The 26,710-nt window shown below is 39.5% G+C and overlaps 1 protein-coding gene across 2 annotated transcripts in view; it reads left to right on the forward strand.

The window, feature by feature from the left end:
- STAP2 (signal transducing adaptor family member 2) overlaps positions 1-26,271 on the forward strand; it is a 1,003,160-nt gene extending 976,889 nt beyond the window's left edge. For both annotated transcript variants that reach the window (XM_044090598.1, XM_044090599.1), the window contains one exon: positions 25,622-26,271. In XM_044090598.1, coding sequence (XP_043946533.1) covers positions 25,622-25,680 — 59 coding nt within the window. In that variant the 3' untranslated portion in view covers positions 25,681-26,271. The remainder of the gene's footprint in view (positions 1-25,621) is intronic.
- The last annotated feature ends 439 nt before the right edge of the window (positions 26,272-26,710 follow it).

Raw genomic sequence — 26,710 nt, forward strand, 5'->3', positions numbered from 1 at the left:
TTGTTTAATATGTTCATAGGTGTGTACTAGGCTAATGGCCCTGGAGCCTTTACAAGCCTAGCCCATAGAAGTGCCCTGGCATCGTGCTACCTGAAGTTAGTTCCTATTGCCTCTATTAAGTAGAGCCACTGGAGTGATCCCCGGGGTGAACTTTCTATTACCCATCCACTCATCAAGATTTCTCTTGAAGAGGGTCAGTGAGGTGCTCTGCTTGACATGTAGGAGAAGTCTATTCCAGAGCATAAACAGTTTCTGGGTGAGGAACCTCTCCCTCCAGCATTTTCTGTTGATTGTGGTAATGAGGTTGAGGTCTGTAGAGTGTGTGGTGTGGAGGGATTGGGATTTCTTTAGATGTAGCATTTCTAACAGAGCTGGGTCAGACATGGCTTTGTAAGTCAAGCTGAGATCACCTCTAAGTAGGTGATATGAGACAGAGAATAGCTGGAGTCTTTTGAGTCTGTCTGTGTATGACATGTGTTTAATGCCTAGGATCCTTTTCATAAGGTACTTCTGTGGCTTCTCCAGCTGTTGCAGGTGTCTAGTGAGGTACATGCCAAATGGGGCATTATACTCGATAATTGGTCTAATGGAAGAGTAGAGAGGGACAATAACCTATTTCTTCCTGGATGCAAAACCTTTGGCAAAGAGATGTGCCACATAGAAGGACTTTCTGACCACAGTGGCAATGAGGTGGTTGAAGGAGAGGTTGCTGTCAACCTGTGTCCCCAGATCTCTTATAACACCTTCAGTGTTCAGTGGGCTCCCATCAATGTGGTAATTAGTGGGAACTGGGTTTTTACCGAAGGGGATGATGACGCATTTTTGGCGTTAACCTTAAGGCCATGGTTTCAACACCAGTGATTGGTCTCAGTGAGGCCTATCTGTAGGATGTCTGCATCACTTGGGGAGTTGATAATATGAAAGAAAAGTCTGTTCCAGAGGAGACAGATTGTCTGGGAGAGGTACATATCTCACCAGCAAGTTCTGTTTATGTTTTAATGTAGGTTTTCTTTTTTTGTGCAGGTGTTTCTGGTGTCTCAGGTTTTGCAGACATGCAGGAGATCACATAGGACAGGTTGATATGGGCCTTCTATGCCAAGCAGAGATTGCCACTTAGGAGTCCATATGAAAAAGAAAAGTGAGACAGAGCTTTTGTTCTTAGCACATGGAGCTCAAACCCATCTCCTTAGTGAGAAAATGTTTGACATTCTCAGGTTGGATAAGTACATATTTTCATACCATTTTATTCTATTAAGGGTCTAATGAGGGGGAAGTTGAAGAGTACAAGAGGATAATGACATCTTCAGACCTAGAAGATATGAAATTTTGTGCTATGCTCTTAATGTGAGAAAAAGTTAAATCTTTTATAATCCATTTTTCTTGTAAGAGATTTAATAATAGACCTTCTTGATTGGTGAATATATTTAATGGCAATCTGGTAAGTCAAGTGAACATCATATACCTTCTTTTCTTCATGATACTGACCATGTCAGCAATGGCAAAAACAATATGTTTGGTTAGTGCATGGTAGCCACTGTGTTTTTGGAAAGTGGGAGAAAACCAGAGTGCCTGGAAAAATTAAGCGGAAAACATACAAATTCTGCAAAGATAGTGAGCACAAATCAGGTCTGAATATGAGACCTTAGAACCAGGATTCAGAGATCTTAACCAGAATATGAGACCTTAAAACTGGGATTCAGAGATCTTACCCAGAATATGAGACCTTAGAACTGGAATTCGGAGATCTTATCCACTGAGTCAATGAGCCTGTTCAGGTTTGGTAAATGTTTGTCCACTAATGGACCAACAGTTTATTTTCCTTTAATGAGTCAAACAATCTTTTATGTTTTATCAGTCTGATTGAAATGGAGAGTTAGTGAGAAAGCATAGATGATACTGATGAAGTTTTGGCTGAAAAGTAGTAGTAATTAGAAGGTTTGATCGGACTGGGAAGGTTTGAAAACAGTATGTTTCTGCCAAAAAGTGAGTTAATAGTTTTCTAAAAAGCCTAAGGTTTTGGCTGAAGCATTTTGCAATTTTTTTTCTCATCAGCATAGTATCTTCATTTCTGAGTTTTCTGAACAAGGCTGTGGTAGTAGTTTTAGGTAATTAATTAATTAATTGCAATTAATCCCAAAAGACTAAAATGATAAAATTAAAAATGCAAACAAATACTAGTATGAGCACTATGCTGTATAGGAATGAGAGCTGTACTAATTGGTTCTCTGAGAGATGACATCTGGAATAAACTACCTAATTATATTAAAGAAACCACTAGCTTAGATATTTTTTAAACTGCTTAGACACTAATCATAGGGCTGCCCAGTTTTGTATGTTGCTAGGCTAGAATGGCATTATTGCCTATGCCTGAAATGTTTGTATGTATGTATGTATGCAACAATATCTGTCAGTTTAATTTCTCTCAATTATTTTGAGTTTCTAATATCATGATGGGAAAGGACCCCTTTCCTAAATAAGGGTACAGTTAGAGCTCATGAAATTAGTTTTTTTCAGTCTTTGATGCTAGTCAAGAATACCATTCTCAGCACCTGCAATGTCCCCAGAATTGCCCTTCTGTAATCCATATGGAGTTACATGTATTTCTAGCATATTTAAGTACGACTGTATAGTCATTCTTTTTTATTAGACCTGTTGCTCCTACCACTACTGGAATTGTCTCTGTATCTTTCTACTATATTGCTCTCATTTCTGCCTGCAAATCCTGGTGACTGTGCAAACTGTACTGATTTTTGTACAATGTCCAGATCTTTGCCTCATATTTTTGGTCTGTTTTTCATAAAATTGTATTTTTCTGGCAAATTAGTAGCAAATTGTTAAAGATTGAAGTTAGAGTTTCAGATTTCACGCCCTTCAGAAAATTCATGCTAACGTAAAACCTGTTTCTAAACACTTTCTAAGTGTGTAAGAGTAATATTTAAAAAATGTCCCTGTTTTTGAGCCTTTGTCCACTTTTACTTATGGCTTTGTTCAGATTTCTTGCTCTAAGAGCTTGAGAGGTATATGTCTGTGTGCAAGACACTGTAATCACTGGCGTAGCAATTTCCATGATCAATGTTACTTTTGTCTTTTTTTTCATAGACTGCTATAACTGTTTTGCTCACATCTTTTTTTTTTTTGAAGTTTTGTTAATGGGTGATCCCATGTAATCTACACTTCATAATTCTCTACAATGCCTTGTGGTTCATGTTTACAGTACTTCTCATCTACTTCTATATTGCAATGTTTGTATAATCACCAGTGCAACAGTCTAGCCACATTGTTGTGCCTTTCAGTATACAGGCCCTCTACCAAGAGTGTATCACACCCAGCAACAAGATATCCAACTATTTCCAGATCTTTTTTTTTTTTTTTTTACAGAACCTACATTGTCTGTTTTTATTCTACCTTTTCAATGGACTTTGTTTACCAATGTGTATGACATCCATTATGCTGGGCAACTATTATTAGCCTTCCATCTTTTGATTTCAGTTCACCTCTCTTTAATCATTCCTTTGTCAAGTATTGGTTAACATAAGGTTGTTCCTGGAGATCTCTGTACTTGCCATTGTGTTTATGGCTTTTTCAGTTTTCTTTGCTTCTCATCTGATCATTTTCCTTATTTACTTTATTTTGTTTTTTAGCACATTGAGTTGCTGTCTTATTTTTGTCTACCTCTGGTTTGATTTCCATTCCCAACTGATACCAAAATGTTTCTGTTAAACTAAGCAAAGATGTCCTCTTAGATGTCTTCATGATTTAAAACTTTCACTATGTTTGGATCTGGTAAAGTCAGCAGAGATGTATGCAGTCCCATAATTACAGATCTATGCGTGTAGTCGATTTCTAGATGGTCCATACCTCCTTCAGACTGAGGAATATATGGATTTTTATAAATGAGAAGCGTTTTTCTTGTTTTCTTGTTCAACTGAGCCAATATTTTTGGGTAAGTCACCCCAATTAGAAGAAGACATGCAAACTGATTTATAGTTTGGGCGTTATTCCTAGATGTGAAGGCAGTAGTCAATATTAATTTTAGTCTTCTGAAGTACTCCTTACTGAGTTTTATTCTCATTAGTTTATGTTTTATTGCTCATCTTGATCTTTTCTTATATATTTATGCACTCCCTCCATCTCAGGATCCTTTATATTACATTCCTATCCCAGACTGACATGTTCTTGGCGTTGCAGTTTTCCTGTTTTAAATGTTGCTTCTGTGCATTTATCAAGACTAAATGTCATTTTTATTTCATCTGAGTTTTAACCACTTCTAGTTGTACTTCCAGTTCCTCATCTGATGAATATGGTTTTCAGTAATCCACAAAAAGTAAAGCAGAAGTCTTTAAACAAGATTGGTTTCTGGATGCCAAATTGTAACCATAGCCTAATCTGTTAAGTGAACAGTGTCATATCATCTACATTGAAATCCCTTACTGTTTCTTTTAATTCTTATTTCCATTTAGTGTCGCTGTTACGTTCAACATGATCTTTAGATCTATATCTAGCTATATATATTTCGCCAAAATAATCTATTTATTCTTTTTTTTTGGCAGTGTTTCTAATCCTGTTTCCCAGTTCTCTATAAAACCAATTTGTGCCATCAGTGAATTACTTATTTTGCAATTTTTCTTCATATTTATCTGCATATTTTCTATGTTTTTCTTTTTGTGTGTTGATATTTTTAGTATGTTACTAGTTATTGTGTTCCAATATATCCTGGAATGTTTTGATACTGTGCATTGCTTTTAGTACATTTAAGTATTTTTGAAGATCTGTTCCATCTTCTATAATCTTCTAACAGTGATACTACTTATCTTAATTGCTTTATAATTTTCTCTGTTCAATGTTTCCATGGCGACATTTTACTTATTCTCTTCCTTTCTGCTATTACTCTGTTTTGGTAATACTGTATTTTTTATTAATTTAGCTGCACAGTAATATATCATGTTTATTTCTGTTATATCACATTAATTTCTCTTAATAGTCCTGATTAGTGTGTTTATCTGTTTTTATCAGACTTGTAACATTTTGGGTCTTACTTACTTTGTGTAATCTGTCTCTCCATCTCTATTAAATCAAGCAACTCTTCCCTTAGATCATTTTCTTCAGGACTGAGAGAAATCTTCCTTGCTTGCAGTTCCCTGCTGGAATGCTACATAAAGTTCCATGATATTTTCCTGTGACCCATTCTCTTCAGATGTATCCTGGTTCATCTTCTTTGCCTTTGATACTGGGCATTACTTTTACTGTGTTTATCTTACTAAGTATTTCTTGATGATCTGTTCCCTTTTCTATAGTCTTTTAACACTGATACTTCTTGTCTTAATTGCCTTTGGTCCATCATTTCACAACAGCACCTCTGTCAAATTTGCCACTATTTCCTGTTCATTTCCTTGCTGTGCAACTTCAACCAGACTTTCGTACCAGTCTCCCATAGTGAGGCTGTAAGAATATGAAGTGAAATCTCAGTATGGGTCTATAATATATTACTGATCTATGAGCATAAAAGAATAGTGGTTATAAGAAAATATTATAGATGCACATTAATGGGAACGTGGCAGTAGTAAAAAGTCACTGCACAATAGCAACAGGAATAATGATTCTGTAATGGAGTGTGTGTGGGGGGGTATGAGCAATAAATTAAGAAACTGTTCTGTTGTAGGAAGTAAATAGAATAGGAAAATAGGCTAAAGCCAAACAGTGGAATAGTTATGGAGAGTAAGGATATAGCAAGAAATGTACTAGTGACAGAAAACATAACTTTAATAACCAAAGGAACATTAAAGGTAAGGTCTTGCAAGGCAGAAGAGGAAAGAAATACAAAATAAGAACTGGCAAATGGTATGTTTTTATTCCTATTTAAGGGGACTGCATCCCTCAAAATACCTTCCTGTGCTACCTTCACTGTAGTATATTTCCCTTTAAGGTACATATGTTTATTTCAGCAATGAAATGCATGTTTTTCATTTCCTGATTTTTTAACTTCAATTTTGAAGACAATGCCTTTTATGTGCTTGCTTTCTTTCCATATTTTTTTATCTATTTTATGCCTTGTATGATTATGGCTGTCTGTAACATAAAAAGCTCTCAGACTTCTCCTCTTCCATTCCTTCATATCTAAGTGACCAGTACTTTTAATTAATGCATCACCTCACTGGCTGTTAGTTCTGTGACCTCCCCACCAATCTGATAAAAAATGTGGGTATTTTCTTGCCCAGACCTATGCTGAAAGGTGCTGTGAATTTACTGCCCTTGATCCCAAGAAATGTAGTCTTGACATGTTGTACCTGACTTACAGAATCACACATCAAACATGCACTTTGTTTAAACTCCCTTCCTAGCTCAGATAATTACAAGGAGTGTCTTGAAATCATTTTGTGTGCCCAGTGGTATGACAGTAGCTGTCCTGCCTCCTGCCTGCACCCTCCTATGTTGCATACTGAATCTGTAATTCTCCTGTAGACTTTTGACATATAGCCAGATTGTTGTGTTGGTTCAAATTTGATTTGGTTTGTCATTATTCAGTTCTACAAACTCCATTAAGGCAGGACCAAAAACATGCAATTGACTGACAATTTTTTATGATATGCATTCTCACCATGACTGCCAACTTACACCGGGTGCCTGTCATCCCTTGCACCCCTGCAGTCAATATAACTTAATCTGAAGTTGCAAAACATGAGGGCGAATTATCTCTCCATTAAAGGGTTTGATTGAATCGGTTTTCATGAACCAAGCAATAGAAACTTCAGTGCTGCTTCTTCATCTGCAGTACTTTTTTATTTTTTAAGTAAGAATGCATATCATAAAAAAATAAGTGCAGAGAAAAGCACCAGTGTGGAAACACAGAAGTCACAATTCAAAATATCCACAGGTAAACTAGGCAGCAAACAGCAGGCAGCAGGTGAAATAAATCCAAGTATGGAAACACAGCAGTCACAATTTAAAATATCCAAAGGTAAAGTAGGCAGCAAACAACAGGCTGTTGTTTAATGCATATACAAACTGGTAAGTGCTTTCTCTATGGAATCATAGCTTCTTCAGACCATAATGAAATAACATCTTTACTAAACATTTATATAAAGCTGTCATAATACACAGACCAAGCAAAAGCTAAAATTAATAAAACAATTAAATAGTTAAAGCTGAACTCACTAAAAAGTGAACCTTGCAAAAAGAAATAAACATTATTTTTTCCTTTTCCTTCTGGCTTTTAAAACAGGTTTCATAGGTACAAATCCATTTAGACCTAACACGATATGAGAATATAGTTTGGCTATCCATCTTACTTCACATCTTTCTGTTTCCTTTTCAGTGTTACCCAATCTAGCATTCTCATATATAACATCTAACACAGTAAAATAAAACTTGTGTGCATTACCTTGCATCTGAACATATTTAGCTAAGCCATTGACAGTTTTACCTTTATTTATACAATATATATGGTCCCTGATATGTTCATGAAGTCAGTGGTTGGTTTTGCCAACATAAAATGAGCATTGCTTACAGTTCGCTAAATAACGTTCATGGTGTCACAGTTAGCCATAACATTTAAAAAATATTCCTTTCCTGTCTACAGATGAACAAACTCATGTTCTTATTAATTTTGGGTAAACCCTGAAATAATGGAACAAGAGATAAATCAACCTTTAGGTACCTGTACAAATCATCAGGAATAGCTCCTTCTAACTTGCCATTATGGAGCAAACCGTGAACACTACTAATAAAACCATATAACTCAACCTTAGAAATACATTTATAAGTTTTACTATCAGATAATATAGCATTCTTGCTATTATAATAAAATTCACGGTTCATAGCAACCACCATGCTCCCTTGTCAGTAGATTTTATCACAATACTTTGTTCATTCATAAGGGAGCATAAAACATGCCACTCTTCTGGTGATAAATTAATAAACCTGCAACTAGTTTTGCCTTTTTGTAACACATTATAAATATCAGATTCACACATTCTCAAAAACACTTCTAACATAGAATTACCAGCAGGAACAAATGCACTAAGTTCACAAAATAAAGCATTCTTGTCGGAACCAGTCTCTCCAAACTGTAACTTCAACATAATATTTTGTGCAGTTTCAAATCAAAAATAACATCACATTATCTAAAATCTCATCTCTCTCTGTTGAGTGGTGAGTACACTTTGAATGAATTTACTACTGTTGATGGGGAAGCAAGGAAGTTATTTACTGCTAAACTGAGGACTGTAGAAGATAATTTGTATACGTTCATAAGTTCATAGAAAGGTACTAGGCTATTGGCCCTAGGGCCTATATAAGCCTAGCCTGGCTTTCGCCACCCAGGAAAATTATTTTCCTGTATCACTGTTGAGCAGAGCCACAGAAGTGATCCCATGGGTTAATTTCCTATCTCCCATCCAATCATCCACATTTTCCTGAAGAGTGCTAATGAGGAGCTTTGTTTGATATGGATAGGTAGTTTGTTCCAGAGTATGGGAAGTCTCTGGGACAGGAATCTATCCCTCCAGCATGTTCTGTTTATTGTGATGACAAGGTTTAGATCCCTAGAGCATGTAACTTGGAGGGATTGGGATTTCTTTAAGTGGAGCATGTCCAAAAGCTCTGGGTTTGACATAGCTTTGTGTGTTAGGCAGAGATTGCCTCTGAGTAGGTGATATGCGATGGAGTAAAGCTGCAGGTTTTTGAGATGGTCTGTGTAGGGCATCTGTTTGACACTGATAATCCTCTTTGTGAGGTATTTCTGCAGCCTTTCCAGTTGTTGTAGATGTCTTGTGAGGTACATAGCAAAAGGGGCGTTGTACTCTATAATGGGTCTAATGAGTGATGAGTAGAGGGGAACAATGGCCTCTTTTTTCCTGGATGAGAAACCTTTTGTGATGAGATGTGTAGAAGGATTTCCTGACAACTGTGGCGATGTGATTATCAAAGGAGAGACTACTGTCCACCTGTGTCCCAAGGTCTCTTATCACAATTTCGGTGTTAAGTTGTCTACCGCCTATGTGGTAGTTCATGGGTACAGAGTTTTTACAAAAAGGGATGACAATGCACTTTTTGGCATTGAGCTTGAGGCCATGGCTTTGACACCAGGCATCTGTCTCAGTGAGGCCCTTTTGTTTATGTTTATTCACATCTTTTGGGGTTTTGATTATGGCTCCTAGTTTGCAGTCATCTGTGAACTTCGTTAGCTAAAGACCTTCTGTGTTAGCCTGTACTGCAGAGAAGTAGATACCAAACAGGAGAGGACCCAGGACTGAACCCTGTGGTACTCCACTTGTCACTGGTCTGAAGTTGGATTTGGAGTCTGCTACTTTCACAGTGTGGGTTCTGTCCTTTGTGGAGTGGGATAACCATCACTGTGCATCATTCAGTGGGCACATAGCCTGAGGTGGGGCTATGTCAACCCATCTTGTGACATAGGGATTTATACCTAGTTTAGTGAGTTTATCTATACTTTTAGAGTGGGGGATGATGCCAAAAGCCTTGGCAAGATCTAGATAGGCTGTGTGAACCACCTTACCCTCATCTACGGCTTTGGTGACCACTTCAAAGATGCCTTTCAGGTTTAGGAGACATGATCTGCCTTTTACAAACCCGATCTTGGTGCGAGTCCTAGGTTTGAAGATTACTAATGTCATTGTTTATAAGTTCCATGATGATACATTCCATAGCCTTGCAGACCAGTTTCGTCAGACTAACAGAATGGTAATTTCCAGGGTCCATGGTGGCTCCTCCTTTGTGGAGTGGGATAACCATCACTGTGCATCATTCAGTGGGCACATAGCCTGAGGTGAGGCTATGATTGAACATGGTACTTAGGTGGGGTGCCAGTTCGTTCTGTAGTTCATGTAGAAAGCAGCCTAGGATGTTGTCAGGTCCCATGGATGCTGTTTTCTTGGCTTTGGAGAGTGTGTTTTTTACCTGTGCAGCCATGGTTACAGGAACTTTGCATTATTCCAGTATAGAGATGGGCCCTTTAGGGGATGAAAGGGGGGAAAAGTTAACACTGAACCTATTTGCCAGGATGTTGGCAATATCACTTGGTTCTGTATATTTAGTGCCATTGTGCCGTAACTCAGAGCAGATCTGAGTGTTGCCATTGAGATTCTTGACATAGCTATAGAATGCTTTGTGGTTGTCTTTAGAGTCAGTGGTGATTTTGTTTTCGTAACTAGCTTTGGAGGATTTTATGAGGGATCTCAACTTCTTACTGAGGCTGACCAGGGAGTTCCTTGCTCTTTTTTTGCAACAGTTTCTTTCTTCTGTTGTAGAGTTTGTTTATGGTAGGGGACCACCAGATTGGCTTCGTTTTTTTGGAAGATAGCATATTGGTTCTTTTAGGGATGGCACGATCCATGCACTCATGTAAGTACTTATAAAGTGCATTTGTGTAGGACTCAGCAGTCATACCTCTATTGTCTGTCAGCATAGGTGTCGTTTAGTTTGCCACTTCTTAAGAAGCATGAAGTTGGCTTTGGAGAAATTTTTTATGGTGGTTTCCCTAATGGGTGGTGGGAGAGGGATGTGGAAACACAGCAGTCACAATTGAATACATCCAAAGGTAAAGTAGGTAGCAAACAACAGGCAGCAGGTAAAATAAATTCAAGTTTAATGTATATACAAACTGGTAATACTGGGATTCCGGATACTGGCTAAGGCTCTAGCCACCCCCATAATGCCTTTTTTTGGCAAGGTTCAAATGACAAATTCACCACTGTAACAGGTACAAGCAAGCAGAATCTGAGGGTATTGCTACTCAATGCTAGAAGTCTAAACCTCAAAATGCACTCACTTGAGGCATCCCAGTATTACCAGTTTGTATATACATTAAACTTGGATTTATTTTACCTGCTGTCTGTTGTTTGCTACCTACTTTACCTTTGGATGTATTCAATTGTGACTGCTGTGTTTCCACATCCCTCTCCCATTGAGTAGCAATGCCCACAGATTCTGCTTGCTTGTACCTGTTACAGTGGTGAATTTGTCATTTGAACCTTGCCGAAAAAAGGCACTATAGGGGTGGCTAGAGCCTTAGCCAGTATCCAGAATCATTAGGGTCTGAAGAAGCTATGATGTCTAGGGTGATTAGCTTGTGGTTGGATCTGACCAACGAGGAATTGACCTCTGGTGTGGAGCACTGTTTGCCCATGTTGGTAATAACCAGGTCTAGGATATTCCTGCCCCTGGTGGGGGTGTAGATAAGTTGATCCAAGGCATTGGAATTTATGAATTCCAGAAAACGTTGAACACAAGAGTTGGTACATGAGTAGTTTTCCCAGTTAATGGTGGGGTAGTTGAAATTGCGCATTATTAGGGTGTTAGGTTGTATTCTAATATTTTCCAGTGTATCAAAAAATGAGGAGTGGGAACCCTGGGGCATGGTGGGGGATCTGTAGCAAGCTACAATTTGGATTGTGGTCTTGCCCAGAGTTAGTTGCACTTGGAAAATCTCAGATGCATTATGCTGAGCAACTGGCCTGGAGGTGTGGATATCCTTAATGAATATGGACACGTCTCTGCCTTTAGTGTTTCGGTCCAGGTTAGGCGGCTGAAAGGTGTGGTATGAATAATAGCCTGGTAATGCAGGGGTACTCTCTGAAGCCTTGAACTAGGTCTCTGTCACTGCACAGATGTCAATGTTCTTCATTTTAAGGAGTGCCTCAAGTGAGTGCATTTTGAGGTTTAGACTTCTAGCATTGAGTAGCATTACCCTCAGATTCTGCTTGCTTGTACCTGTTACAGTAGTGAATTTGTCATTTGAACCTTGCCGAAAAAAGGCACTATAGGGGTGGCTAGAGCCTTAGCCAGTATCCGGAATCCCAGGGGTGACAGGTGCAGGCCATCTCTGGCAAAGCATCGTGGCTTGTCAATCATGTCATCCCAGGCAGACAGATACTGGATCCCCTTAGAACGACACCAGAAGCTTAGCAAATTGTTGAAGTCAATCATTTTGTCCTTGTACTGTGGTATCATTCTGGGTGATGGCAGGATGCTACTCAGAGCTAGGGTCATACCTGCCTGGGCTTCAAGATCAGACAGCTCCTCCATGTCCCTTTTCATGTAGTCCATTGAGGTACATCTCAGGTCATTCACACCAACATGGACAATGACAGAGTCATATTTGTACTTGTTGTGGAGTGACCTGAGTGCATGCATTATGTGGTGGATCCTAGCACCCAACAAGCAGCTGACAGAAACTTTCTCCTTGTTTAGCCTGGTGAGTGGAACATCAGTGTGCCTGACTAGAGTGTTGGGTATGTTGTTATTCCTTATGGGCTGTGGTTGAGTAGCACACTGAGTTTGTGGGCTATGTGTCATTTGGGTTGTGTTGGGGGGTGGAGGTTGCTTGTGTTTCTGCTTTGGAGGTCCCTGTTGCTTGGGCAGGTTTTTACTGAGAGCCTCCACAAATGTAGGTGTGTGTTTTGTGTTTCTATGTGTGTGTTTTGGTAGTGTAGGTTTTGAGGGACTATGTGATGAATGTGGTGTGGTGCAAGTGTTTACCTTCTCCTCTTGACTGTCTAGTCCAGTCTTGGGTGAAGAGAGCTTTGCTTCCAGTTTGGCTATATAAGTGCATCAGTCACAGGTTGTAGTGTTGGGTGGTAGGAGGAGAGGGTTGTCTGTGTACATGAGACAATTGCTGCATTGCCCCAAGATGCCCAGATTCATCAGGTAGACAGGAGAAAACACTGGGAGCTGACCCTTAGACATGCCTGGATAGGTGCTTATTTGTTAAGTACTAGAAACTGTTTTCCTCTAGACAAATGAGGAAAGTTGCATGCTATAGTAATTTGTAGCTTATTTAGTGCCTACAACGAGTTCTGAACAAGTGCTGAGCTCAAAGAAACAGACTTGAGTGCTGAAACTAAAAAAACTTTCTAGTTCTAAGAAACAAAATTAAGCTAGAAGGCTTCCCTCCAACACAAAAAGGCTTGGGGGCTCAGAAGCCCACAAACATTCCTGGACACAGCAAATCTGTATCCAGACTAGACTACCCACAGGAAAGGCAGGAAACAAGCTTAGAATTTTTTTTTTAATGTTATCAACACCAGAGACTGCATTTTGAATCTTGTTTACAGTTATATGCCCTCGCTCACCCGAATTATTAGCATCTTGGCAGAAAATTAATTTGGAGACTAGTTTTCGCTACCTTGATTGCTGATAGACTTTTTTCTGCCTAAAGAAACTGAACTTTGTGTGAGTACCTATGAGAAGAAGTTGATTAGCAGTAAGAGGAAGAAACTTAACCATGATTTAAGTGATTTTCATGTTGATCATGTTTTTTCTTGGCCAAGAACTGTGACAAATGAGAATTTGAGCACAGCAGTATCCTCTGATACATTTGAAGGCCATTATGACATGGCCTTAGCTAAAACAGCACTAAGTAGCTCTCCTAAGTTAACTACTATGTTGAGTGATAACTCTGTATATACTGCTCCCCCCAATTAGTCCAGTAATCAGGTGGATACTAAACAAAGGGGGATGACTCCAGCTACAACTAGTACTGTTGAGCAACCGGTGGTTAGAAGGAAAACTGCTGATGTTCTTCGTCTTCCCTTGCTGCAGTCCTGACTATAGGGTATAGTCCGCGTCCCAGTCGGCCCGAATATCAGAGTATAAGGCTGACGTCGGTCATGGCGCCTTAGACTGACGTCAGTACGTCAGGGTACTAATGCGCATGACCGACGTCATTTCCTCAGTCTTTTTTGCCGCATGGTCCGATGCAGAAGCAATTTTGCGAGTGCAGGTTGGCGTTCTGAGATTTTCGGAGTTTCAGACCGAGTACAGAGTTGGCTAGTAACCCGTTGGGAACATTTTGGTTTTTCTTGCCTCAGTATATTACGGATGTCAGAAAAAGTGAATAACTGTATTTCTTGTGGGAAGCAGATACCGCATAGGGATTATCATACATTGTGTATACCTTGTTTAGGGCCTGAGCACGACGTTGTTGGTTGCAGCTCTTGTGCTAGATTTAATAAGCGCACTATTAAGAGGAGGCTTGATTGTGCTAGGTTAGTGTTTGGGAAGCGTTGCAATTATACTATGCCGCCGGATGCTCCGACGCCTGCTTCATCTAAGAAGCGCAAGGACAAAACAGTGAAGTCTAGGGGTGAGGAACCGGCAGTCCCGGACGTCGGTCCTTCAGAAGGCTCAGGGGAGCCAGAGGTTTTGCCAGGAGTCTCTATGGAGTCTCAGGCAGATACTTTACTGTTACAGGATGTGCCCTCTCAGGAAGTAGGCCAGGCTGAGGGGGCTTCTCAGGTAACTGTTCTTCCCTCTCTTCCCAAGGTAGTTAGGGCCTCTCCTTCTGTTTCCAGGGCTTCTTTTAGAGGAAGGCCAAGTTCAGCTTCTGTAGGGGCTTCTCCTAGCATTTCGGGCTCTGTGCCTAAGAAACATATGCTTAAAATGGCTGAAGATTTGATTACTCTGATTAGAGGTTCTATGCCCCCACCTGATAAGAGGCCTAGGGTGGAACAGGAGTTTGATAGTTTTGAACAGTGTTCACAGGCTTCAGAGTCTTCTGTGGAAGACTTGCAAGAGTTTCCTGCTTATTCTGATTCTGATGTGGATGATTCCACTCCTTCAGCTTCTCCTCCTGAGGATTTTTCATTTTCAGAGACTCTTCACTCCATGAGGGAGCACTTTAAATGGGAAGGCCAAGATTACTCTGACTCCAGAAAAAGGCTTAGGGAATTCTTGTTTTGCCTCAGCATAGGCCCTTAGCTATTCCTCCTGTGTTGAATGTGGTGGAGGATGTTTTGCAGAGGCTTCTCTGAACCCTGATTCCTTGCCTCCTGCTCCTGTTAAGCCTGATAGATATTATAGGGTGAAGCTCATAAGTATTTGTTTAAGAGTCCCAGGGCGGACCCAGAAACTGTTTCTCAGGGGCCTAAAGGTGTTAAAGCTTCTGTTGTTAAAAATCCTGTACCCTCTGATAAAGAGGCAAGGGCTTTGGATAGGTGGGGTAAGAAAGTATATACTTCTTCCACTCTGGCCATGAGGGCGTTGAATTGTCAATTTCATATGCTGAAATATCAGAATTATCTCCTTTCACAATTGAAATCTAAGGTGGATGCTTTGGCGGAAGGTATTGAGTGTAAAGAATTGCTGGATTTGGTTCATGTGTCTGAACAAGTGGGTAAGCATTCTTTGCAGTGTGGTTTTGATGCTGTTCAGGCCTCCTCGAGGGTGGCTGCTACTAGTTCTGTTCTTCGCAGACATGCATGGTTGAAGGATCAGAATTTAGCTGAGCATGTTAAGACCAGGATTTTGGATGCTCCTTTACAGTCTGATGTGTTGTTTGGACCGCCTGTGGAAGCAGTTTTAAAGAAAATGGAGGACAAAGCTAAGTCTATGCAGACTGTTAAAGATTTTTTGCAGGTGCAGCCTCCGAAGTTTATTAGAAATTGGCCTGCTAAGGGGTGGACATATCCTGCTTATGGTTCCCAGTCTAGGGGTAGGTCTAGACGTGGTAGGGGCAGGGCTCAAGGTTCGTTTAGGCCTAGATCAGACAGTTCACCTGCTCAGACTTCTGGTGAGGGCAGGGGTCAGTCCTTTCGTAAGTAAGCAGAACCAATGACCTGCCTTTTCAGCTGCCAGTGGACTCTCGTCTGGCAGCTCCTTTGGGAGGAAGATTGTCTCTTTTCAAAGAAAATTGGGATTTAATCACTCAAGACAGATGGGTGCTGGATATCATTCATCACGGGTACAGATTTTATTTCCACACAATGCCCCCTTTCAAAGGCATGCCAGATGTTCCTCCTCCACAAAGAAAAGAGGCTCTCAAGCAAGTTTCTCAGTTACTCCAGATAGGGGCTATTCAGCCAGTCCCTGTGTCGGAAAGGGCTTCGGATTTTATTCTCGCCTGTTCCTAGTACCAAAGAAAGGGAACACGTGGAGACCAATTTTGGATTTATCTACCCTCAACACTTATCTGGACATTCCCAAGTTCAAGATGTTGACGTTACAGCAACTGTTACCTCTGCTGGGCAAGGATCACTGGATGGTAACTTTGGATCTCAAGGAAGCTTACCTTCATGTGCCCATAAGGCTAAGTTGCAGAAAGTATCGGTTTCGAACTGGAGATTTTCATTATCAGTTCTCTGCATTGCCCTTTGGCTTATCTACTGCGCCCAGAGTATTCACAAAGGTTCTGGCTCCAGTGATAGCTTACTTCAGGCTTCAAGGCATTCAAATTTATCCTTACTTGGACGACTGCCTGATTCTGGCTCAAGAAAAGGAACACCTTCTACAGCATCTGGAATATGTCATAGCAGTGCTAAGATGCCTAGGGTATTCTGTGAACGAAATAAAGTCCAGTCTAGTACCCTCTCAAGACATGTGCTTTCTGGGTGTGAGACTGAATACAGCAGCCCAGATGGCCTTTTAACCCCGGACAAACAAAAGAGTCTGTCACTTTACTTCCATCAACTATCTCATCAGTCCGTGCTGACTGCAAGGACAGTCCTTCAAGCATTAGGGTTCATGGCATCTTGTATTCTGGTGCTTCCCAATGCCAAACTGCATATGAGGAAGCTGCAATGGTATCTCAAAGATGTATGGACACAGCACTGCCAAGATTTGGACACTGTCATTCAAATAATACCTTGCCTTCAAAAGGAATTCTTGTGGTGGGCTCAGGAATGTCACCTAAACAAGGGACTCTCTGTGACCCGGCCAGAGGTCAGATTTTAACGACAGATGCCTCGGACACTGCTTGGGGAGCTCATCTAAATGGAAAGTGGATACGAGACAAGTGGCCTGCCAGACTACAGCATCTACATATCAACATGAAGGAGATGTTAGCAGTCCAGTTTGCATTGATGGCGTTCAAGGAGTTACTTCTTCCAGGGCAGGTGTTGATTCTGACAGACAACACAACTGTCATGTGGTACATCAACAAGCAAGGGGGAACACATTCTTATCCTCTATGCAGGCAAGCAATGATTTTATGGGAGACTGCGTTAAGCCTGCAACTGACTCTTCAGGCAAGGTTTCTGCCAGGAGCACAGAACTCCTAGCAGATGTATTAAGCAGACAAATCATGGATCCCCACGAGTGGAAACTGGATCTTCATGTATTTCAGAAATTGACAGTGTCATGGGGAACTCCAGACATAGATCTGTTCGCTTCTCCACTAAACCACCAGCTGCCAAAGTATTGCACAAAGGGGTTTCATCACACAGCTTGGAAAGTGGATGCTCTGTCTTTCAGTTGGAAAAACCTTCATGTCTATGCTTTTCCACCTCTACCTCTTCTTCCAAAGGTATTACTAAAGGTCAGACAGGACAGGCCAAGGATGATTTTGATAGCTCCAGATTGGCCTCGGCAACACTGGTACCCACTTCTAAGGAGTCTTGTAAAGAAGCCTCCATGTCCTTTACCTCTGATTCCTCATCTGTTATCTCAGAAGAACGGTCATCTGCTCAACGTCAAGCTTCAATCTCTCCATCTCACAGCTTGGCATATTCTGTGTTGAATCATGGAAGGTCTCAGCTTCCTCAACAAGTTTTAAATGTGATTATGGAAGCTAGAAGGCCTAGTACTAGGAGAGTGTACGCAGAAAAATGGAAGAGATTTTTATTTTGGTGTACAGCAAAGAATTTGGAGATTTCAGAGCCTAATTTGAGTGTGGCTCTTCAATATCTTACTGAATTATTGGACAAAGGTTTGTCTTTCTCTTCCATAAAGATTCATGCTGCAGCAATTTCAGCTCACTATGATTGTGACCCACCTTTGTTTTCATCCTTTGTTCAAGCAGTTTCTTAGAGGGGCAAAGAATATAAGACCCCCGTGAGCTCCTACTCCTGCTTGGGATCTCAATTTTGTGTTGGAAAAACTTACTCTACAACCTTTTGAGCCGGCAGCTACTGCTGAATTGCAATATTTGTCATGGAAGACGGCTTTTCTGTTGGCTATTACTTCTGCAAGAAGGGTGTCTGAGTTGCCGGTCCTTATGGCAGTAGAGCCCTTTTGATTTTCCATAAGGACAGGGTATCATTACGTACTAATCCTTCCTTTATGCCTAAGGTGGTTTCTAGTGTGGCTTTAAACCAAACTATTCATTTGCCTACGTTTTTTTGCAGATCCTCAAAATAAAGGGGAAAAGATTTTGCACACTTTAGATGTACACAGGCAATTGCGTTATTATTTGAGCAGGACTAAAGATTTTAGACAGTCTCAGCAGTTACTTGTTTCTTTTGCTTTAAGTTCACAGGGCAAACCTGTGTCAAAACAAACTATTTCTAGGTGGATTGGCTTTTGCATTGCATTTTGTTATTCCCATCATGGCAAAGGTTCCAGCTGGGATTAGGCCTCACTACACTAGGGCTACAGCCACTTCAAGAGCATTTCTAAGGTGGGTGGCAACTAAGGATATTCTGGAAGCAGCTACTTGGAGTTCAGTGCATACTTTCTCTAGGCATTATCACCTGCCTATATACTCTAAGTCTAGAGCTGGTTTTGCCACAGCTGTTTTACAAGGCATGTTGTCAGCTCCTGCTACTTTATAATTTGCCAGCCTCCCTTACCTCTGCTTTGGGATTCTACCCAATAGTCAGGACTGCAGCACGGGACGAGGAAGAACATAGTACAGTTTTGTACCTACCATAAATGTAGATGTTCGAGGATTCCCCCTCCCTCCTTCCCTCTGTGTTTCAGGGTGGTTGTGTAGGTGCCTTTACATGCTTATATTTTTTGTATATATATTTCTGTATATATTGTACATGTTTATTGGTGCAGGTTGTTTTTGGGACTTGTCTTTTTGGGTCTTCTGACATCTGGGGCAAGAAAAGACTGAGGAAATGACGTCGGTCATGCGCATTAATACCCTGACGTACTGACGTCAGTCTAAGGCGCCATGACCGGCAGCCTTATACTCTGATATTCGGGCCGACTGGGACGCGGACTATACCCTATAGTCAGGACTGCAGCAAGGGAATCCTCGAACATCTACATTTATGGTAGGTACAAAACTGTACTTTGCTTTTGCTGGAGAAGGGTTTTCCGACTGCCACAGCCCATCAAAACACATGGGTCGGGTGAGCACTCATGATCATGTAGTCGAGGGAGGGGAAGTGGAAGAAGAGCCACAGAGGAAAGAAGATCAATAGTTTGAAGAGAATGTGGCTCATGAGAGATGAACGCTGATACACAATATATCTACGAAGGTTCTGTCTGAGGCAGAAGTATCCATTATGAGTAAAGGTTTATATTTCATTCCATCACAAGGTTGTGATGTGGCGGATGTTATTTTTAATTTGAAACTGCTTGCACAAAATATTATGTTGCAGTTACAGTTTGGAGAGACTGGTTCCAACATGAATGTTTTATTTCATGAACGTAGTACATTTGTTCCTGTCAATAATTCTATGTTAGAAGTGTTTTTGAGAATGTGTGAATCTGATATTTATAATGTGTTGCAAAAAGGTAAAACTGTCACCAGAAGAGTGGCATGTTTTACGCACCCTTATGAATAAATGAAGAAACATAATCTGTCCCTACAATAACAATCGCCCACTACTCTCATCCACCAAACTCCTAGTACTTACAATCAAATCCAACCATGCTGCAGGCGACTCCCTCTTCACCAACTCTTTCGGTAAAAACTGGAGCTCACTACCTACTGACATTACCAAAGAATCTTCTCCAACCATATTTAAACATAAACTTATAAGTCACCTCAAGTCACACTGGACATGCCCCTGTACCAACCCAGACTAAGGCTTCACACTTCCCGCCAACACTCCATGAGATCCTTTATGACTGCAACTCCAACTATTGTTATCCTCGACCTCTATTGTCAATAGAAAAGTATGCCACTGGCCTCACGGAAGAATGCATATACTATGTCTACAATCAACTTGTATTGTAACCACAATTTAATGGATTGTCTGTTTCGTTATATCTATGTACTATGTCTACAATCTTCTTCTATGTAACCTCTGTTAGTTGAACATTTAATTGTAATGTCTATTTCTTATCTTAATTTGTATCTTTGGAGCTTTTCTCACAGGGACTCCGCTGAAAATGGACATGTATCCAGCCGGACCATCCCGGTTAACAAATGTAAAATAAATAAATAAATAAATGAAGTATTGTGATACAATCTGCTGACAAGGGAGCATGGTGGTTGTTATGAACCGTGAATTTTATTATAATAGCAAGAATGCTATGTTATCTGATAGTGAAACTTATAAATGTATTTCTAAGGTTGAGTTATATGGTTTTATTAGTAGTGTTCACAGTTTGCTCCATAATGGCAAGTAAGAAGGAGCTATTCCTGATGATTTGTGCAGGTACCTAAAGGTTGATTTATCTCTTTTTCCATTATTTCAGGGTTTACCCAAAATTAATAAGAACATGAGTTTGTTCATCTGTAGACAGGGAAGGAATATTTTTTAAATTTTATGGCTAACTTTAACACCATGAACATTATTTATTTAGTGAACTGTGAGCAAAGCAGTTTGTTTTATGTTGGCAAAACCAACCATTGGTTTTGTGAACATATTAGGGACCGTATATATTGTATAAATAAAGGTAACACTGTCAATGGCTTAGTTAAACATGTTCAGATGCAAGGTAATGCACACAGGTTTTCTTTTACTGTATTAGACATTTTATTTGAGAATACTAGATTGGGTAACTGTGAAGCAAGATGGACAGCTAAACTATGTTCTCATATCTAATGAATATGTACCTTTGAAACCTGTTTTAAAAGCCAGAAGGAAAGGGAAAACATAATGTTTATTTCCTTTTATTGGGTTCACTTTTTAGTGAGTTCAGCTTTAACTATTTAATTGTTTTATTAGTTTTAGCATTTGAGTGGTCTGTGTATTATGACAGTGTTATATAAATGTTTAGTAAAGATGTTGTTTCATTAGGGTCTGAAGAAGCTATGATTCCATAGCGAAAGCACTTACCAGTTTGTATATACATTAAACTTGGATTTATTTTACCTGCTGCCTGTTGTTTGCTACCTACTTTACCTTTGGATGTATTCAATTGTGACTGCTGTGTTTCCATACCTGGATTTATTTTACCTGCTGCCTGCTGTTTGCTGCCTATTTTACCTGTGGATATTTTGAACTGTGACTGCTGTGTTTCCACACTGGTGCTTTTTCTGTTCACATAGTTTTGATTTCTGGCTACTAGTGTGGTTAATCTGCTGGTGGAATTTGTGTGTTTTATATCATAAAAAAATTGTCAACAGTTTGTCTATTTTTGGCCCCGGCGTATTTATTTATTTCTTCTTTGTTAACCGGGTTAGTCCACTGGGCTGGGGCCCATTTTCAAAGGAGACCCGAGGAGAAAAGCTCCACAAACACATGATAAAAAAGATGATGCCAAAAACAATAATATACATACATCATAACAAAACCAAGTCACGTTGCAAGTTAGAAACATAAAAAGGGGCAATATAAAAAGACATATGAATAACAACATTAATGACTTGTAGTTAATCATTAAAAGTATTGACCAAGCTCCACAAAAAATGATAAAAAATATGATGCCAAAAAATAATACACGTATATCATAACCATACCAAGTTACATTGCAAGTTTAAGAACATTAAAAAGGGCAAGATAGAGATGTGAGTAACAACGTTAATGCTTTGTAGAACTCATTAAATGCATACATTTTGTGCACAAAATGATAGCGGTAGAGTTGGTGGAACAAAATAGATGAACAGTAAGTGGAGTATAGAGAAGAGTGAAGAATAATTGAAGAGACAGAGAATAGTAAAGAGTGGCAGTTGTGTCAGTTATAGTCAGTGGAGTGGAAGTAGAGGAGGAAAAAATAGAGTGTAGAGAAGAAAATGAGGAGGAAAGAGTTAGGTTGCCAAGGGAAATAAGTAAAATAGGGGAGAAAAGTTGGGAGGAAAGTTTAGTTTTTAAGAGTGCTCATATACATAATGTATGAAGGAAATAGTCCAGTGTGGTAGTGGCAGATTAGGTGGAGTGGCGACAGTTGCAGGAAGGAGAGCTGGCTAAGTATTTTTTCAGTTCTTTTTTGAATAGGAGTGAAGATTGGATATGCTGTATGTTAAATGGGAGTTTGTTCCAGGTTTGAGATGTGGAACATTTATAAAGTAACCTGCCAATAATTTTGGTGGACTTGTAAGTGTTCAGTAGTGCTTGGTCAGTGCTACAGGGAGATCATGCAGATTTGTAGAGCAATAGGAAGGTGGACAGGGAGGGACAGTTTTCAGGTTTGTAGAAAATATAATGTGCAATTTGTAGCTGTTAAAGTTGGAGTAGTTCTGGGAACTCGAGCCTCTGAAATTTCTTTAGTGCGAGGCAGGGATGGGATTTGTAGGGGAGATTACAGGCAAATCTGACCATCTGGTTGTATGCTTATTTTAATTTCGTTAGGAGATTTGCTTGGATGTGTGTGAATATCGGGGAAGCATAGAGTAGGCAGGGGAGAAGATAGGCTTTTGCAAGTGATGTCCTAGCGGTGTTAGTTAAAAAAAATGTTTTTGCCTATACAGCAAACCTAGCTTTTGATTGGTCTTTTGGATGGACTGTAGGATGTGATGTTAAAATTTCAGTTGGTCATCAATAGTGATTCCTAGAAGTTTGTGGTGGAGTCTGCATAGATATTGGTGTTGTTAAGAGAAGAGAGACTGAAAGATGTTTTAAGATGGGATAAAGATTGTGGGAGGAAAAGGAGGGGTTTGGTTTTCTTTGGGTTAAGGATTAGTTGGTTGTCAATTAGCCAGTGTTCAATGATATTAAAGGAAGTTTGTATGAGAGAGTGTAGGTCAGTAGGGTTGTCAGAGAGGGTGATAAGGGTAGAATCATCCATGTACTGGATTAGTGAAGCTGAGCTACAGACATAGCGAAGATTGTTAGTGAAAATATTAAAGGGAAGGGGGCCAAGGATGGATCCTTGGGGGACACCAGTTTGGATAGGTAAGAATGGTGAGTAGGAGGTCTGCCATTTAACAGACTGATGTCGGTTGTTGAGATAGCTGGAGAACCAGAGGATAGTGGAGGCAGAAAGGTTAAGTTTGGATAGTTTAGAGCGGATTTTAGGGTGGGAGATGGTGTTGAAAGCTCTAGAGAGGTCAAGGAACACACATGATACGAGTTTATTGTTGTCCCTTGCTTCTGCTACAGTCTGGGTAAAATATAATAGGGCTTTGGATGTGCTGTGGTGAGGTCTAAATCCATGCTGAGAGGGGGGTAAGCAGGTTTTCATGAAATAAATAGGACATAAGTTGCCTATGAAGGCATTTCTCGAGAATTTTTGAGAGAGGGGAAAGGATGGCTATCGGTCAGTAATTGATAGATTCAGTGGAGTTACCTCCCTTGTGAAGTGAAATAATATAAAAAGATTTCCAGATCTCAGGGACTGAGTATTCTTTGATAGAACAGTTAATAATAATTGAGATGGGATATGCTGAAGAGTCAGCAGCAAGTTTAAGAAATTGTAGGGGTAGGTTGTCAAAAGAGGATATGCAAGGTTTCATTTTTAGCAGAAGGGATTTGATATAAGCGGTGGAAACAGGTTTCAGGGAAAAGGCTGACTGGGGCTGGGTGGTTGAAGGGGTTAAAGGTAGTTTTTGACTGTAGTCAGGGGGGTTAGTTTTCTGATACAGTCTATAAAGTAGTTATAAGAGTTGCAGTTTCAAGCTGGGTTTTGTCAAGGAGGGGTTGGGGTGTGGGTTTACTAGGATGGAGTATACTTTTCATAGTGTGCCAGAATTGTTTTGGATTAGAAAACTAGGTGGATTGAGCTTCTTGATAGAATTTTGTTTTGTCTTGAATAATAACATTTTAGTGATGTTTCTGAGTTCTTTATATTTAAGGAGGCGAAAAGAAGATGACTTATACCATTGTTTCCAGATATTGCCTCTAAGTTTCATGGTGGAAACAGTATCTTTGGAGATCCAGGGAGCAGGATTTGGTTTGATTCTAATTTTCCTAATGGGAGCTAGGGCAGTTAATATGCTTAGGAAAATTGTATTAAATTCAAGAACTGGCTTAATCAAATGCTGTTTTTAGAATCTAATAATGATGAACCAAATAAAGTTTGATCCAACTATGTATCATTATGTGGCTATTGTTTCTTATTTTCTAACATGTTATTGAATTACATGTTTTCTGATAAATCATTAAATAAGTCAAGAAAAACTAATAACATAATTCTGTCATCAGGCAAAACAATATACATTACTATTCTCCAAATCCATACTGAGATATATTTTATTTTATTATTTTATTTTACATTTGTTGACCGGGATGGTCCGTCTGGATACATGTCCATTTTCAGCGGGGGCCCGGGGAGAAAAGCTCCACATAGTCAGGAAATGACATACATATATGAATGCTCCATCTTTTATACTATTCATAGAAGAGATCCCTTTCTTTATTTTCCTTTGACTGATAAGTTTTAGCTATAACCTGACTTCCTAATTCATATTAATCCGTAATGATAGACAATAAACAACCTGCAAAACAAACAGTTCCTAGACTAAACTAAATTATCCAAAAGAGAAACAGGAACACCTGCAGCAAAGGTCGAACAAATCCCCAGCAAAGCATAATTCAAAAAGAAGACTCTGACCACCACAGCAACAAGCAGCAAAAAGCAGTGTAATAAAAACAAACTAAAGTAGAAATAAAACAAGAATTTTAATAACATAAAGGTAAGCACTTTTGCAGAAGACCACTTCCTCAGACCTTAGTGCAAAGCAACAGACCACAGCCCTTATCAAGGGAGCTGCACCAATCAACACACAGAAATCTAAAAACCAACCAATAAGAACAAACTTAGCAGACACATAATTTAAATATGACATCCATAGTAACATCTGCTGTAAGCACACAGAAATCTGAAAGCAACCAATAAAAACACATATAGCAGACACATAATTTAAATATGACATCAATATTGACAGCTGCTACTCATTCATAAAACAAGGCTGCTTAACCAATCAGCTCAGTGAAGTACATAGGGGATATCAGGAATAAGAGAATGGCTAACACTTTAGCAAAACATTTTGTGGAATGTGGTGCTGCTCAGTGTTTTAAATTTGCTATCCTTGAAATGTTAACGGAGGATTTATGGGGTGCTGATATTATGAATAAGATGGAGTGCAGAGAGCTACACTGAATTATTAAACTGCAAGCCAATGTTAAACCTGGTATAAATTATAGTATTTCTTTAAGGCCAGTGCTTTGTGAGCATGTGAGCTGACAGCAGATGTTACTATTGATGTCATATTTAAATTATCTGTCTACTATATGTGTTTTTATTGGTTGGTATTTAGATTTCTGTGTGTTGATTGGTGCAGCTCTCTTAAGAGCTGCGGTCTGTTGTTTTGTATTAAGGTCTGAGGAAGCAGTCTTGTGTGAAAGTGCTTACCTTTTTGCTATTAAAATTCTTATTTTTTTCTATTTTAGTTTGTTTTATTACACTGCTTTTTGCTACTTGTAGCTGTGGTGGTCGAAGTCTTCGTTTTGGACTAACAAAGTGTGAAAAGTAATCTGTGCAGATTAGAAAAAGAGAAAAAAATATTTAATATGAAGTGCCGTTCCCTGAACTGCTAAGAAATATTAATAAATTCAAACTGTAAATACTTACTCATACTTGGATCTTTTATGTATTTGTTTCTTCATAGAGCTCAGTGATGAATTGAAAGAAAAGTTAAAAATGCGGAGAAAAGTTATGAAGAACTGAACATTTTTCTGATGTCGTTGAGTTGATCACTGTGTGATAATCTTTCCTCACAAAAGAAATTGCAGAGGCTCCTGACTGTCAGGGAGAACAAATAAAATCATGTGAAGGAGAAAGTTAAGGAGAGGCTGAGATGACCTTTTGCAATGGCAAGAAGAGTTTTCAAATTCACATAACAAGAGAGGATCAACACCCCTAAGGTGTGCTGTAACAAGTGGACATTTTACTATTGTATTAAGACTGTTTCAAAATGAAGATTCCCCACAAAACTCCCTGCCTCAGTTTTATTAAGTTGCGTACTTGCTAATTCCTTTCCTTGGTTAAAGAGTAATGTATAACCACTAATGTGGAATATTTAATGCTTATCATAAAAGTAGGCTTCAGTTGTTTTTAGGTTAATAAGAAGTCCATGGTATACCAGTCACATCTGCTACATACAGGAATTCTGATAGCTGAACTGAACCACCTGGTCCTCACACCTGTGTGATGTGTATTTCTTCCAAAAAGGCAGCAACACTGGCATTTGTGAAGCTCGTATGTTTTAATGTTTTACACACACACACACACACACACACACACACACACACACACACACACACACACACACACACACACACACACACACACACACACACACACACACACACACACACACTCTGTATACACACACACATATATATATATATATATATATATATATATATATATATATATATATATGTATATATATATATGGGTCTACTTCATTTCACCTAACTTCCAATTCACTGACCCCATTTCACTGAAATTTCATTTGACTGACACTTCATTTCACTGACAGTTCATTTGACTGACAAGTATTATTAGCAAGAAAATGGAATATGCCCCCTTCCCCACTGTAGTGCGACCCTGGAGTTAGAATATATAGTTGGGGGTGTGGGGGACACAGCCCCCCACAACGGGGGGGTGTGGGGGGTGAAGCCCTCCCACTTACTTTTCTTTTACTAAGCAATATTATATCAAAACTTAACAATATCATATGAAATGAAGTGCG

Source organism: Protopterus annectens, chromosome 13.part0 (genome assembly GCF_019279795.1).
Source record: "Protopterus annectens isolate FY-2018-M chromosome 13.part0, PAN1.0, whole genome shotgun sequence".
Classification (NCBI taxonomy): domain Eukaryota; kingdom Metazoa; phylum Chordata; order Ceratodontiformes; family Protopteridae; genus Protopterus; species Protopterus annectens.